Source organism: Xenopus laevis, chromosome 9_10S (genome assembly GCF_017654675.1).
Source record: "Xenopus laevis strain J_2021 chromosome 9_10S, Xenopus_laevis_v10.1, whole genome shotgun sequence".
In the NCBI taxonomy this organism is placed as follows: domain Eukaryota; kingdom Metazoa; phylum Chordata; class Amphibia; order Anura; family Pipidae; genus Xenopus; species Xenopus laevis.
The window spans coordinates 100,183,296-100,200,333 of NC_054388.1; the positions used below are offsets into that span (position 1 = coordinate 100,183,296).

The 17,038-nt window shown below is 39.8% G+C and overlaps 1 protein-coding gene across 1 annotated transcript; it reads right to left on the bottom strand.

The window, feature by feature from the left end:
- Positions 1–2,208: 2,208 nt before the first annotated feature.
- On the bottom strand, positions 2,209–9,211 carry mrps34.S (mitochondrial ribosomal protein S34 S homeolog; the record flags this gene model as incomplete). Its single annotated transcript, NM_001087302.1, is given in 4 exon segments — positions 2,209–3,681; positions 4,313–4,355; positions 6,432–6,635; positions 9,044–9,211. Coding segments are annotated over 4 exon segments (648 nt in total). The 3' UTR covers positions 2,209–3,394.
- Between the last annotated feature and the right edge of the window lie 7,827 nt (positions 9,212–17,038).

A 17,038-nucleotide genomic window follows, 5' to 3' on the forward strand; every position in this document is an offset into this window, starting at 1 on the left:
GGAGTTGCAATAGCAGGGCAGCCCTTGCGGTTTATTAGTGCAGTGGTGAAGCGTTGCACCAGTCCACTAATTAACCACAAGGGCTTGCCCTGCTATTGCAACTCCTGTGTGCCAGTGAGGTGGCCGATTCCTCTGTCACTGGGCACCAGGAAAAAGAATGTGCCAGGTTTTGTGAGGTGTGCGGCTTCTCCAAATCCGCTCAGGTTAAATGTCTGCAAGCTACTAATCTCCTGTTGTGTCACTGGCAGTTGCCCCCAGTCTCTATATGTTCACCAGCCAGTGGCTCTCAAGCACCATGTTGCTCACCAACCCCTTGGATGTTGCTCCCAGTGGCCTCAAAGCAGGTGCTTATTTCTGAATTCCAGGCTTGGAGCCAAATTTCGGTTGCATAAAAACCAGGTGTACCGCCTAACTGAGCCTCCTGTTAGAGTCCTGCAGCGGGTCGGGCACCCGCAAAAACCTGCTGTAGCCAGCGGGTTGCAGGTAGAAGTTCTGGGTACGGGTATAGACACGGGTTGGCGGTTCTGCGAGTTTGCAGGTCGGGCCACGGGTCTTCTCAATAGCGATTTCTACTCCTTTTTTCTGAGCACGTCTACTTCTGATGATGTCACTTCCGGTTTACAATGACCGTACTACCTGTTTTACTTCTTTTTTTTCTGATCACGCCTACGTCCAATGATGTCACTTCCGGTTTGACAGCACTTCCTGATTCTTGATGGTCAGCGGGTCCAAAGGGTTTAGAATGGGGGCAGAACATGTTAATGCTGCTTGTTTTTGTGATCACTGACTTTTTGACTGAATCATAACTAGATGTTAATAAGCCCTACAACAAAATTATTTTGTGAAGAAGTCATTGATCAGAAAAATAAATTGGAACTGCGTATCAGTCAGTGTCCCACTGCCCCCGCCATACAAAGGTAGATATGCTAAGTTCGCCAAATAAGCACATCTTTAAAGAAGTTGGTAACTCAGGTGTGGTATACTCTGATAATGTGGCTGCTCTATACACACTGCACTGGGCATCTTGGCTAATTGAATTTTTTACCCCTTTCCATTCATTACTTAATCAAAGGATCAACAGACTCCCACAAGCTCAATAAATAATGACTGTCTATGGCATCTTACAGAAGCCACTCTGGCATTTGCCAGAACCACAGACTGCCAGTCTGGACCTGCACCATATAAGACTGCTGGATGCCCACATGGATGGGCAATATGGTCCAAATCGACATAACCTAAGTGGGGCACGTACAGCTGGTTTTAGACTCCATATTTGAACATGTGGTGCTATTATTAGAGAGCATCAGCAGCCCAAGTAGCTTGTTCCCCCCCCACGCCTCCCCTAAAACACATGAGCCTGATACTTTTCCTGAAATGTTCCTGCCTTCTCCCACTTTGTGGTACTCCCAAGGACTAGAATCAAATGGAGTTAGATTCTATGGGAGTAACTCCACCAACTATCCATTTTCATTTTCCTGGTTTTTAACCAAGGAGCAACTTGAGAGACAGAAATCAATAGACCTTTTTTATTTACTTATTAGCACTGGTCATTTTACTAATTAATGTTTTATATATATATATATATATATATATATATATATATATATATATATATATATATATATATATATATATATATATATGTTGTAGCTCCCACCCCCTCCAACTATAGTCAGGTGATCCCACTGGTGTCTAATAAAAGGGCAGCCAAGTTTGGGAGTTTTACTTTCGAAAGCAGCAAGTAAGTTGCAGGTAAAACGTATTCGTCCCTTTTATAAAATGTATAATGAAACCATAGAATTCTTAATGAATCAGATGAAAATTGAGCATAGGACTGGCCAGATATGGGATGACTTTGACGTAGTTGGCCAGCTTAAATATATTGCAATATATGGACAAACAATCCCTGTTTTGTTTAAAGGGTAAGGCATTTTTCAGTAGCAGTATGCACAAAATGTCTCTGTCTTAAATATATTGATAATGGGTTGAGTGCAGAGGACTCTTGTATTTGTGTGTATATATATATATATATATATATATATATATATATATATATATATATATATAATGAATTGAAATGGGATTTGGAGTAAAATAGGCAATCAGAAAGCACTTGCACTTTATAAGTAATCACTTAAATTCATCTATTTTTAGTTTTTATCATTTAAGTTCATAATTAATGGAAAAGCACCTGCACTTTACAAATAATCACTTGAATTAATTTATTTATTTAGAGCTTCAGCAATTAATTGATACACAGAATTAATGGTGTGTTTTCTGATTGAATACAAAAAAAATCATCAAGAAGTGATAAACTGATAGTTGAAATTAATTAACGGGTCTTAAAGAGATTTTCTTCCAAGTAGTATTAAAAATTTTTGTTAAGTGGGTGGTGGCGAACAAGTAAGACCAAACATTCTCAAACAAGGTTTCTTTCTCTCCTTTTTAATTATAAATTGAATAAACAATCCTTGTATGTTTTAAGAATTTGGGAATTATTTTAAATAAGAGGAATTGGTGATTTACATATCAATTGAACTTATATGTACCACTGAACAAAATAAATCAGACAGAGCTATAGGGCAATGGCACACCGGGTGCTTTGTCACCCACGGGGTAATTGCACTTCCCCAGGTGCGACAAAACGGTCAAATGAACCATTGCAAAGCAGATTACTGGAATCGTTGTGTCGATTAATTGTGCAAAAATGCTCTCCTCTACACTTTCATAAGATTACATAATTCAACTGGCATGTGGTGCTATGCAAAGGTATTTTGGGGCATTTTGTTGCCTGCCGAGATTTAAAATGGGTGAATAAACACACCATATGCTATTGCCTAAGTTTTGACAAGCCCACTTGAAAATGGTACATTTACTAAAAGTTTATATAACAGCATGCAAAAGACCGACAACAGCAGTGACCCAATTAAAAGAAACCAAATTAGAATATGCTTAACAAGAATATTGCAACAATATTAGTGGGTCAAGGTGAACTAGTAGGGAGAGCATTTTAGCAGGTCAGGGGCTCCCCCTAGTGCCAAGCATCAGACACTGCAGCTACCAATCATAAATTGTTCCAGCCAGTCAAAAATATGCTCTTTGTAGAAAACAATATATGTTTATTTTATAGTGACTTTCATCTTACACCCATTACTATTCCTTTACGTGCCTGTTATTTCTTTATGGTTAATTTATTGCAAAATGACGCTTTTAAAGAGTACTCTGCAAAAAAACAAAATGGAGTAATCGTATTCCTCTACAAACCTCTTGCCAGTTCCACTAGAATTAAAACACCATTGTACACCGATTTCTGCTGATTTTCTTCCATATGATGTTCAAATGAGAGCCTGTCAACCGTGGTACCCAGTGGTTAAAGATCTCCATGAAGTCCTTTTCAGACAGCTGTCCCTTCTCTGGCTTCTCTCTCTTTCTCAAAGTAGTCCTTGGGGAAGAAGCTTGTCCTTTTGAGATCTAACATGGGTTCAGTCAGTGGTTTTCCTTCTTTCTGCATCTGCGCAAGGATCATGGCCCGCATAAGAGGTGGGTATGGCACATATCTGACTGGTTCTGGATCTGGCACTGGGGTGAAGCGCTTGAAGTTCTCCTCTTCATGTCGTGGCACAAGGCGCCAGTCATGGTACATGACTTTAGGGATTTCTTTTACTTCATTTTCAGGCTTGCCTATAAAAGAAGACAATAAAAGAGAAATTGTAGAATAATTGTAGAATACAGAGGAAGTTTCTGCATATTCCCATAAACATGTGTCACTTGATTAGACTGGATTAGGGGACAGCTGCTAATAAATGTGTACAGAATTATATTCTTCCTGGTGGTAAAGAATACTTTGCCTCTAAATGATTATATTTGTTCAAAAAAATTGGAAAAGCAGAGTAACTCCCTTAATCATACGCCTATGATTAAGGGAGTTATTCCCGAAACACGTCAGGTGATGTTGGTCAGTGACCTGTTGGAATAAACCACCTTTTCTTTTAACAGTAGTGATGCTTTTCCAATACTTAATACTTTAACAAATACTATTTCAATGGGAATGCTGATGGCAGAGCACCCGGAGTACAAAAATGGAGCTACACTAAGAACACCACGCAGGGGGTGAGTTTGGAGCGGCTTAATCGCTTTTTTCTAAATGAAAATGCCGAACCAAATCCAAATGTCTGAACATCATGAAATGGTTATTCCTGTGGGTAAAATGCAGGTTTATTCAGTAATCCAGAGCATGTATGTTATATAAAAGAGAAAACACAATGATTGTGTGGTTGATTCTCCTAGATAAACAGCACACATTCACACTTACCTCTGAATGTTAAGTAGCCCCAAGCCTTTCCATGATCCATGTTCTAAAATACAATAAAAACAAGACTGGTATGTCAGTAATCAGGGTTAATGGACCCTAGTGCAAATGAGACTAGTCTAACAAGCAAGATCATTTCCAGTGGCTCCTCCAGGGAATGATTCGTTTTTAGGCAATGTCTTTATCATATATTATATGGTTAGTTATGGAGAGATCACAAATGAAAAACAGCATTAGAAGAGAAAGCTGCAGCCATCCGTTTAATGTTAACTCTAATTCACAAAAACGCGATGCTAAATCCTGTAGGGGGTTGCAGTTGAATAGCATGTGAAGGGTCACAGGGTAACCTATAACTATTATCTATAGACTTGTTGGCTCTGTACCAAAATATTTATAATACAGGCATGGGACCTGTTATCCAGAATACTCGGTACCTGGGGTTTTCCGGATAACGGATCTCCGTAATTTGCATCGCCATAAACTTAAGTCTACTTGAAAATCATGTAAACATTAACTAAACCCAATAGGCTGGTTTTACTTCCAGTAAGGATTGATTATATCTTCGTTTGGATCAAAAACAAGCTACTGTTTTATTATTACATAGAAAAAGGAAAACATTTTTAAAAATGTGACTTATCTGGAGCTTTCTGGATAACGGGTTTCCAAATAACGGATCCCATACCTGTACTGATCCTCATCCTTAAGGTGGCCATAGATGCAAAGTTGGCAACATCGCCAAACGAGCGGATCTTTCCCCGATATGCCATTAACAGGCATGGCTATATCGGGGGTAATCTGATTGTTCGGCCATATGGCCGAACGATCAGATTACGATGTGCCATGAGCTCCGGCGGGATCGGTCGGGTCAAAATCAAACCTCACCGATCGACCGATCTCCACCGGGCGAAAGATGTCGGCACACTCCACACACGATCCGAAAATCGTACGAATCCTCGATTCGTACGATCGGATCTGTGTGTCTATGGCCACCATTACCTTGTGAGAAAGAACTACCGGTTATAATTAAAAATGCCTGAATTCAAAAGCACTTTGCAATGGTTTACAGCAGCAGCAAAAAAAATAAATCAAAAACGGCATGCCTTCTTTATAATTAGTTAACAGTGAATCTGCAGGATTTGTTTTTGGCCAATGTTTTAGTATGTCCCTGCTTTAAAGGAAAACTATACCCCCAAAATTAATACTTAAGCAACAGATAATTTATATCAAATTAAATGGCATATTAAAGACTCTTGCTAAACTGGTATATATATTTTTAAGTAAATATTGCCCTTTTACATCTCTTGCCTTGAACCACCATTTAGTGATGGTCTGTGTGCTGCCTCAGAGATCACCTGACCAGAAATACTGCAGCTCTAACTGTACCAGGAAGAAGTGTGAAAGCAAAAGACAGAACTCTGTCTGTTATTTGGCTCATGTGATCTAATATGTTTGGTTTGTTTGTGTGCACCGTGAATCATATGATCCCAGGGGGTGGCCCTTATTTTTTAAAATGGCAATTTTCTATTTATGATTACCCAATGGCACATACTACTAAAAAGTATATTATTATGAAAATGGTTTATTTACATGAAGCAGGATTTTACATATGAGCTGTTTTATGCAATATCTTTTTATAGAGACCTACATTGTTTGGGGGGTATAGTTTTCCTTTAACAGGATAAGGTATAAAGTCATCTGATCATTATTAATCACTTTCCTGTCCTGAAAGGATGCAAACCTAATTCCTAGTGGATAAAGACCGTAAGGCCTGGCGTTCAAATCTAAACAATATCTATCCTGTTTATGAAATTAGACGTGGCAATACGCCCAAAGCAGCAACATTGGGAAAAGCTACAAACAGACAGTCAGTCATAATCTGAACCATGCAGCAGTGGTGTCAGATAACATTCACTGGGCTGGAGACACTTATCTGCCCCCTACTGTAAGACTGTACATATAACAGTTTGTATACAGTGCCAATAAATACTCAGCAAGATACTCCATTGAGCTCATGTGGTTGGTCAAAACACCAATGGAACCCCAAGGCTCTGAGTGTCTGTAAATTGCATTTTTTGGAACAACATGTACATTCATGGCCATCCAAAATTATGCATTTTCTCACCTCAGCTGTATAATCCACTTTGACCTTTGTAATTGTCCAGTAACACGGTTCATCGTAAAGTTCCAGCCAAGACTTCCTAGTCACCATTCTACTGATGCCAAAGGAACGCAGACCAGTAAGCAGTGTGAATAGACGGTTCTCGTTTCTCACGTCCTCCCATGCGAGGACTGGTAAACGTTTGCCAGTGAGGGGTCGAGTCATGTTCTAAAATAATTTAAAAAAAGTTAGAAACTTAAAAAGATTGAGTGGGGTACGGACACCATCTAACCATGTCTGGACACTTGGGGTAAGTCCACACAGGGCGTTTTAGGGAGATTTGGTCGCCTGGCGACTAATCGCCTCGTTTTGCGGCGAGCAATCTCCCCAAACGCCTTCCCTGACTCTGCGCCGGCTAAAATGAAAAAAAAAAAAAAACCCAAAAAACGCTGGTGATTCGTTTTCCGAAGTCGCCCGAACTTTCCTTAACTTCGGAAAACGAACCGCCGCGTGTGATTAACGCCAGCGTTTTTTCATTTTAGCCGGCGCAGAGTCAGGGAAGGCGTTTGGGGAGATTGGTCGCTGCAAAAACGAGGGTGATTAGTCGCCAGGCGACCAAATCTCCCCAAGACGCCGTGTGGCCTGACCCTAACAGCATCACTGACTACAGCTTACTTCTAGTATGTTTTTATGAATCAGTGATTTATGTGTATGCACAAAATCAGTGCTGTAGGTGTACAAATATTATATATGTATCTATAGTGAACACATATTGTAAAATAAAAGGATATTATACATCACCATATAAAAGCATGAGGCTGAGGGCTGAGGATATTACGAAGCCCCATTTATGTGGATAAGGATTTAAATGACAAGATAAAGGTATGGGACCTGTTATCCAGAATGCTTGGGACCTGGGTTTGTCTGGATAATGGATCTTTCTGTAATTTGGATCTTCATACCTTAAGCCTACTAGAAAATCATGTAAATATTAAATAAACCTAATAGGCTGGTTTGCTAGGATTAATTATATCTTAGTTGGGAGCAAGTAAAAGGTTCTGTTTTATTAGTACGGAAAAAAAGGAAATCATAATAAGAGAGAGAGAGAGAGAAGACTGCTCTTATACCTTGTGTTCTGAAGAAGCAGTACATATCATTGCATACAGTTTATATCTAGGCCAGGGGTTCTCAACCAATTTTACCCGTGAGCTACATTCAATTGTAGAGAGTTTGGGAGCAACACAAGCATGCAAAAAGTTCCTGCCCAATAAGCTATTGCTATTTGGTAGCCCCTATGAGGACTGGCAGCCTACAAGAGGCTCTGTTTGGCAGTACATCTGGTTTTTATGTACTTAAAAATTGCCTCCAAGACTGGAATTGAAAAATAAACATGTTGCTCACAAGCCACTGGTTGGGGATCACTGTTCCAGGGTATGATACAGTACATTAAAAGGTATTGTTCACCTTTAAATTAACTTTTAATATGATCAGGGCCACCATCAGGGGGGCACAACCATAAGGGGCCCAGTGCTATAAGGGGGCCCAACCACGATGCACCTCCTGAATTTACTGGGACCCCCTTGAGTCCCCGAAGTTTCAAAAAGCTGCTGATTGGAGCCGAATGCTGCCAAAAGTTGGCAAATAGACCCGAAGAGGAGAATGAAGAAGACTTTTAAAGGTAAATTCCACTGAATACCAATGGTCTTTATTTATTTATTTTTACACCCTGGCCACCAATGGTCTTTTTTTACTTTTATGGGAGACCCTGGCCGCTAATTATTTTTTTTTACTATTAGGGGGACCTGGCAGTGTTTTTTTTACTTATAAGGGGGCCCAGGCTATCAATGTTTTTTTTAACTTGTAGGGGGGCCCTGACTACAATGGCTTTTTATAACTTGTGTGTCTTTTTACTGTTTTTAGTACTGTTTTACTGTGGTGTGGGTGGCATCTGGGGTGGGGCTTGGGGGGGCCAGAAAATTTTGTTGAACAGGGCCCTATGATTTGTGATGGCTGCCCTGAGTATAATGTAAAGAGTGATATTCTGAGACAATTTGCAGTTGGTTTTAATTTTTTATTATTCGTGGTTTTTGATGGTCAGACAGCACAAAATCATAATGTTCCAATACCCCCAACCTGTGCCAAATTCTTGTTGCCATAAAGTTCGATTGACACAGTTCACTTTTAAAGGGGTAGTTCACCTTTGACTTAACATTTACTATGATGCAGACAGTAATATTCGTTGACAATTTGCAATTGGTTTTCATTTTTTTTTTATTATTCAGCAGCTCTCCCGTTCTATATTTCAGTGACTTGGTTGCTAGGGTGCAAAATGACCCTAGCAACCAGTCATTAATAGGAATAACAGACTGGAAGATGAATAATATAGGACCTTAACAGAAAGATGAACACTAAAAGGTAGACATAAGAATAAATGTGCTGCCTTACAGTGACTTTGTTTTTAGATGGGGGTCAGTGACCTCCCCCCCCCCACCTCTTGAAAGCTGGAAAGAGTCAGAAGAATGAGGCGCATAATTGAAGACCAATTGAAAAGTTGCTAAGAAGGAGACATCCTGACTGGCACTGAATGTATTAAAGAGAATATGAAGCTGAAGAGCCAGATAGGATGTATTACTAACCTGATAGTCCAGGGCATACTTCTGGGAGTCCCGAGGCCGGTCCTTTAATTCCCTGTAGGCCCGAATCTTCCTGGCCATCTCGGCGATTAAACCCAGCTTCTTCTTTTTAGCCATGCTGCGCTACTGCGTTAGGGTCACCCCTGACAGCGTCTATCCTTCTGCTACACAGCACAGCGAGGAGGAGCGGAAAGGGCCGGACCTCAATAGGAAGTGAGTGCCTCGGTGGGCGGGAGACTTCGAACGCTGCCAGTGAATGAGCAGCGCGTGAGGCAGTATTGCTAAAGTGTATGGCAGGCGCAGGTCAGGTGATTTCTCATGATGAGCTTCGTTTTTACCGTAATATTATCGGTAAGCGCGCAATGTAGCGCAGGGATGTGTTCATATTACCTCAGCTCACTATTAGGAGTCTATACTTTACTTCTGAGGTGTGTTGGACATATAAGTTGTATACGATCACTTCCTGTTCCCCCTCAAAGGATTGAAACGCCTCCATATCTGTGTCACTTAATGGAGTAAAGATTCTCTGAATATCCCCTGAGTGGGCTTTCCCTTTATTCTCATTATTTTATATATAGTGCAAGACCCAGCAGGGGTCATTTATCAACACTGGGCGGATTTGCCCATGGCAACCAATCACATTGCTGCGTTCATTGTTCTCCTTGCAGCTGGCTTCAAAAAGCTAATCACTGATTGGTTAACATTTAATATAGAAAAAGTATTTAAAAAAAACCAATTTGATTGCTCAAGAGCCTGACTTCTGTACTATAAATATATGTGGGACAAACAGGAGCACTGCCCTTTACTATATACCTCAACTGTACCCGGGGTGCTGGGTAAATATTAAAGAAATAGGGTTGTTCGGTTTTCACCCGAACAGTTTGGTTTTTCAAAGGTTCGGGTCTCCAGTTTCTGTTCTGGTTTTTAGCCTTGTGAAAACCGAACGCTAATAAATGATCAAGTGAGGTGAGCTTTCTGGATAACCGATTTCTGTATAATATATAATAGATCCCATATCTGATTAAAAGATTGGGCTTACTCATCAGGCAGAATAGAGATGAGAGATCGGGTTTGCCACCACTGTGGCCAGTTAGTTGGCTCTAAAGGTGGCCATACACAGGGAGATCCGCTCATTTGGCGACATCGATAGGCCCACTTTCGTCCACATATCGATCGGGACGCCCATCGGATTGGCCCACGCACGGACCAATAAGCTGCCGACTGTCTGCAGCTTTTATCGGCCCGTGTATGGGGGCCTTTAGTGATGCAATAACCCCACCCCTAGTACCAGTGCGTTATACTTATTTAGATATAGAAGAATTGTGCTTAAAAAGTAGTGTTTCAGGCTGATTTATTGGATATTTATGCAAAAACCACTTCCTGCTCCCTGAATTCCCAGGCTGTGCAGGGGAGCCAGCGGCTCTCAGCTCACTGCACTGTAGGACAGGAACCAATCAGCAGCTAGCAGGACCTGATAGGGAACTGAAGCCTGTTTGTACTTGTGTGACTGCAGGGCTGTGATTGGCTGTCCCCCTCCTACTGTGCTTCTGGCAGGGACCATTAGGAAATGCCCACCCCTCATTTGAAACAGAACATCTATAGGGAGCTCCAATAAAGAGGCGATTTTTAAAGATAATAATTTTTAGCACCATGTAAAAGCAACACCATATATTACTTATAATTGCCTGCAAAATTAGTTTGTTTTTTTTCATTTATCCTATATGTCTCCTTTAAAGAAACTAGAACACCAAAAAATTAGTTTTTTAAAGGAATGACAGTTATAATGTAGTGTTGCCCTGAACTGGTACAACTGGTGTGTTTGCCTCAGAAAGACTACTATAGTTTATATCAAAAAGCTGCTGTGTAGACATGGGGGCAGCCATTCAAAGCTGAAAGAGGAGAAAAGTCATAGGATACACAGCAGATAACAGATAAACTCTGTAGTATACAATGGGATTCTTCGGAATGTATCCGTTATCTACTGTGTATCCTGTGCTTGAATGACTGCCCCCATGGCTACACAGCAGCTTGTTTATATAAACTATAGTAGTACTTATCTGTTATCTTCTGTGTATCCTGTGCTTGAATGGCTGCCCCCATGGCTACACAGCAGCTTGTTTATATAAACTATAGTAGTACTTATCTGTTATCTACTGTGTATCCTGTGCTTGAATGGCTGCCCCCGTGGCTACACAGCAGCTTGTTTATATAAACTATAGTAGTACTTATCTGTTATCTACTGTGTATCCTGTGCTTGAATGGCTGCCCCCATGGCTACACAGCAGCTTGTTTATATAAACTATAGTAGTACTTATCTGTTATCTACTGTGTATCCTGTGCTTGAATGGCTGCCCCCATGGCTACACAGCAGCTTGTTTATATAAACTATAGTAGTGTTTCTGATGCAAACACACCAGTTGTACTAGTTCATGGCAACACTACACTAAATTGTAATTCCTTTAAAGGAGACTTCAACCGTAAAGTAAAAAAAAACCCTACCCTACATAGACCCTCCTCCCCTAGGCACATGCCCTTTACTTACCCCTCGGTGCAGATTCTGTCAGCGGAGTTCATGGCAGCCATCTTCTTCGGTAATTTTTGCAATGACATTGACGATTTCTATGAGTTTCACACATTTGCAGTTGTCGCAAAACAGAAAATGTTCCAACTGCTCATGCGCCGATAGGGCACTTACTTCCCGAAGATTACCGAAGAGAAGAAGATGGCTGCCGTGAACTCCACTGGACAGAATCTCCACGAGGGGTAAGTAAAGAGTTAGGGGCATTTGCTCGAGGTAACACTTAGGCTGGGGGGAGGAGGTCTATGTAGTGTAGAGGGGTTAGGGTTTTTTGTTTTTTTTACTTTACTGTTGAATTCTCCTTTAAAACACTTTCATTTTTTGGTGTTAATGTTTCTTTAACTAAAAAAAAGGTAGCACTCAGTCGGGAACTAGTGCAAATAAGTGATTTCTTGAAAAAGACATTTTTCTTGAAAAAGAAATTGCTTATTTGCACTAGTTCCCAGATGAGTGTGGTACTTTTTTGTGATATATATATATGGCTTGTTGTAGATCTTCATACCTTAAAGGGGTTGTTCACCTTCCAAACTTTTTTCTCAGTTCAGTTGTTTTCAGATTGTTCCCCAGAAATAAAGATTTTTATCGATTACTTTCCATTATTTATTTTTTACCATGTTTTCAAAATCTAAGTTTAAAGTTGAATGTCTCTGGTGTTTGCGTCTGGCAGCTCAGTAATTCAGGTGCAGACTCTAAACTGTTACATTTTGCAGCATTTAGCATTTTCAGCAGCATCTCAGTATTAGCAACTATTGTATCAATTCTAAAAGCTGCTTTTGATGAAACCCAGGGATTCTGCTCAGCAGGGACAAAGATAAGAAATGTATCAACTGAATGTATCAATTTAGAACAGTTTACAGGGTCAGCGACCCCCCCAGAGCTGTTTTAGAAGGTGAAAAATGAAATTTACACTTCAATATTAGAAAAATGGTCACACACAGAAAATAGAAAGTCACTGGAGAAAGTCTTTATTTATGGTGATCTATCTGAAATCAACTGAACTGAAAAAAAGTGTTGGAAGGTGAACAACCCCTTTAAGTCTACTAGAAAATCATGTAAACATTAAATAAACCAAATAGGCTGGTTTTGTTTCCAGTAAGGATAAACCATATGTTACATTGGACCGTGTACAAGGTACTGTTTTATTATTACAGAGAAAAGGAAATCATTTTTAAAAATGTGGATAATTTGAATAAAATGGAGTCATAGATAGATATGGCACCAAACAGACTTACTGTATATTACAATGCAATGAGCTGGACTGTTCATATATTACTGGGAACAGGCCAGGAATGCAATTTAAAAAAATAAAAGCCATCCACTGTATCGGTATTCTTTGTGTCTTGCCCTCTTACTATTTGCCCTTCAGAAGAAAGCAGTGTACATATGATAGCAATATTATGCATCCCCTAGTCTCCTATTTGCAGTTGCTAATCTTGTGGCAATCCCACTCACAGCCAGATAAGAACAGTAGGAGTAGTTGGGATGAGGGAGCCCACACTTTCCCAATAATGCCAGGGATATTAGCAGCAGGTGGAATCAAATAAAGGGACAACTTCTTCTGGGACAGAGGCTATACATGGGGTCTGGCACCAGGGACTTTTGCACTAATTGTAAGAGTCTATAATTCATGTAAATCATTATTCTCCGATTCATTACTGTGCAGGTTTGGCAGCTAAAAACAGATGTTTCATAATAAAGACAATTATATTAATATGTACCTGTTTGGCCGCTATCGTCATTTCTTGTGTTTTGAGAAACAGTTTCTGAGAGGTTGCTAGGGTAATTTGGACCCTAGAAACCACATTGCTGAAACTGCAAACTGGAAAGCCGCTGCATAGAAAGCTAAATAACACAAAAACGACAAATAATAAAACATGAAAACCAATTGCAAATTGCCTCAGAATATCACTCTGTACATCATACTAAAAATTAGCTGAAAGGCGAACAACACCTTTAACATGTATTTATAAAGCACCAACATATTTCACTGCGCTATACAATAAATGGGTGTCATCATGTCTCTCTACATGCAGGATTTGTGCAAAAGGCAGTTATTTAATTAGATTTTGTTAGTACTGGAATCAGTTGACTGAGCTCTAATACATCTGTTAGAAAAGAAAGCTTCCCCTATAAGATATATTGGATCTGTCAATGAATATCCGACACCCAACGGCTGCATGAAGAAAGAATGAAGAGAAACAGATGGATGGTGAACATAAACTTGATTAATACAGAAATGATGCAGAATATTTAACGGATTGTATTTACAAAGTTCCTTATTTCATTATGACACATATTAAATTTTCATTTTCACAACAGTTCTCTATTAATGGATAAACAGAGGTGGGGAAAAAGCTTAACCTTCAGATTTTCTTGGTGCAAGTGGAAAATGTCTCTGGAATCTTTATGCCCTGCCCTGGATCCAAAGCTCAATCAGATCCACACTAGCAAAGAGTTAAACAGCATCCAAATTTTATTAAATAACCTCCACACAGAAAACAAGGAAATAAAAAGAGCCCACAATTCAAAGGCATGAGATAATAAATAACTTACATTTACAGTATGTTACAAAACAAGTATTCTTTAACCCATGTAGTAGCCAATGGGTGACCGCAACACTTTATACAGACACTATACAGATATTAATATATATATATATATTTTTATAGTACAAAGAAATACAAAAATGTATTAAATTCCTCTTTTTTTTTTCCACTTCAACATAAAATAATTGTATGCTTGTAGTAGGTGTTGACAATATATTTTTCTTATGCCAGCCAAATGCATTTCATGAACTCCCTGGCTCATACCAACTAGAAAAACGTAGGATGAAGCCATTCAATCAGTTACACAAGAATGTTAAAATAACTCCCTCTCTTACTTATGGATACTAGTGTACCTTAAAGGACCAGTAACATATAAAAAAAAAGTGTTTCTTTTTAACGAAAAAAATACACCAAGACAGTTTTAACTTTTAATTCTCAAAGCTTATATTAATTAATTACTTACCGATTCTCTGCATGCGCTCCTCTTCAGAAACGGCAACATGGCGACGATCCATTGTGCGGCAATCAATTTCTCTTCCCTGTCTTCTATAGGAGATAGCCAGGGAGGAGAAATCGAGCGCCGCACGATGGATCTTCACCCTGTCGCCGTTTCTAAAGAGGAGCGCATGCAGAGAATCGGTAAGTCATTTCTTAATAAAAGCTTTGCAAATTTAAAGTTAAAACTGTCTTGGTGGTTTTTTTTCGTTAAAATTTTTTTTTTTAAAACTGTTTTTGTTACTGGTCCTTTAAAGGAGAATTCAACCCGTAATAAAAAAAAAAAAAACCTCCTCCCTACCCTGGGTATACCCCCCTCCCTTCTCCCCAAAGCCTAACTCCCCCCCCCCCCCCCCGGGCAAATGCCCCTAATTTTTTACTCGCCCCTCCGTGCAGATTCTAGCCTACGGAGTTCACGGCAGCCATCTTCTTTCTTCTGTCTTTTTCGGAAGGTTCTGCGAATGCGCAGTTGGTGTAAATTTCCAGTCCCGAACTGCGGATGAGGCGAAAACATTTTTGGAAATTTCCGTGACTTTCGTCACATGCGCAGTTGTTCGGGAAATTTACTCCAACTGCACATGTGCCGAAAATGCTGTCAATACACGAAGAAGATGGCTGCCGTGAACTCCGAGGCCAGAATCTGCACGGAGGGGTGAGTAAAAATTACGGGGGGGGGGGGGTTTAAACTACGGGTTGAATTCTCCTTTAAAGGGGTTGTTCACCTTCCAAACACTTTTTTCAACTTAGTTGTTTTTAGATTGTTCCCTAGAAATAATGACTTTTTCCAATTACTTTCCATTATTTATTTTTTAAGTTTTTTCCAAAATCTAAGTTTAAAGTTGAATGTTCGTGTCTCTGGTGTTTGAGTCTGGCAGCTCAGTAATTCAGGTGCAGACTCTAAACTGTTACAATTTTGCAACATTTAGTTGATACATTTCTCAGCAGCATCTGTGGAGTATTAGCAACAATTGTATCAATTCTTAACAGCTGCCTGTAATGAAACCCAGAGATTCTGCTCAGCAGGGACAAAGATAAGAAATGTATCAACTAAATGTATCAATTTAGAACAGTTTACAGTATCGGCGACCCCCCCTCCCAGAGCTGCTTCAAGAAGGAGAGAAATGACACTTTATACTTCAATATTAGAAAAACCGTGACACATAGAAAATACAAAGTCATTGGAAAAAGTCGTTATTTCTGGTGATCTATCTGATAACAACTAGTTGTTTGAAGGTGAACAACCCCTTTAAGTAACAGGCAAACGTAACCTATTCTTCCGTATGCTTGTCAAACACTCGTATGCTATTCCCTTTCATCCCACCTTCCAATAAACTGTGTTTGTAACAATCCAGCAACTATTAATATAAAAAGTTCCTTATGGGAGTGCCAACATATGTCCTATTTTCATGTAACACAATAAAAAAAATTGCATATTTTGCATCTTAACACAGGATTAAATCGCACGGAATATGGCTTATTTTCACTGCAGTATAATGCATTGCTCACGTTGTAGAACTTCCGAATAGCCGACTTTTTAAAGCAGCACCAAAGTGTAATATGCATGCAAAAAAATGTAGAAATATGCACATTTGTTAATAATACATTTACACACCTGCATACAGGTCTATTTACAACACAGATGAGAACGCAGGCTTGTATGCGTATAAATACTAACACACACAGGGGCTCATTTATTAACACTGGGCAAATTTCTGTGGGCAGTTACCCATGGCAACTATTTGCACCTGGCTTTAAAAAGCTAATCACTGATTGGTTGCTATGGGTAACTGCCCATGGGCAAATTTGCCCAGTGTTGATAAATGAGCCCCATTCTGTTGGGTGTATATACAGTATGTAATGCGCACAATTAAGGGGCTGCAAAATGTTCATAGAGAGAGAACAGCAAATAATCAGGATGGAGAAACCGTTTCTTATCAATACCACACCAATGTTCTTCTGTCCTAATTAATGTCACATTTCTGTCAAGCACTCACAATTAGGGATGCACCGAATCCACTATTTGGGATTCGGCTGAATCCTTTGTGGAAGATTCAGAACCCTGATTTATATATGCAAATTAGGGGCAGGAAGGGGGGAAAATGTTTTACTTCCTTGTAGGGATGCACCGAATCCGGGATTCGGCCAAATCCTTCTGCCTGACCGAACCAAATCCGCATATGTAAATTACGGGTGGGTAGGGAAATCATGTGACTTTTTAGTCACAAAATAAGAATTTTTTGCACTTTTTCCCTTTCCTGCCCCTAATTTGTATATGCAAATTAGGATTCGGTTCGATATTCGGCTGAATCTTTCACCAAGGATTCCGCCGAATCCCAAATAGTGGATTCGGTGCCTGCCCACTTCCTTGTTTTGTGACGA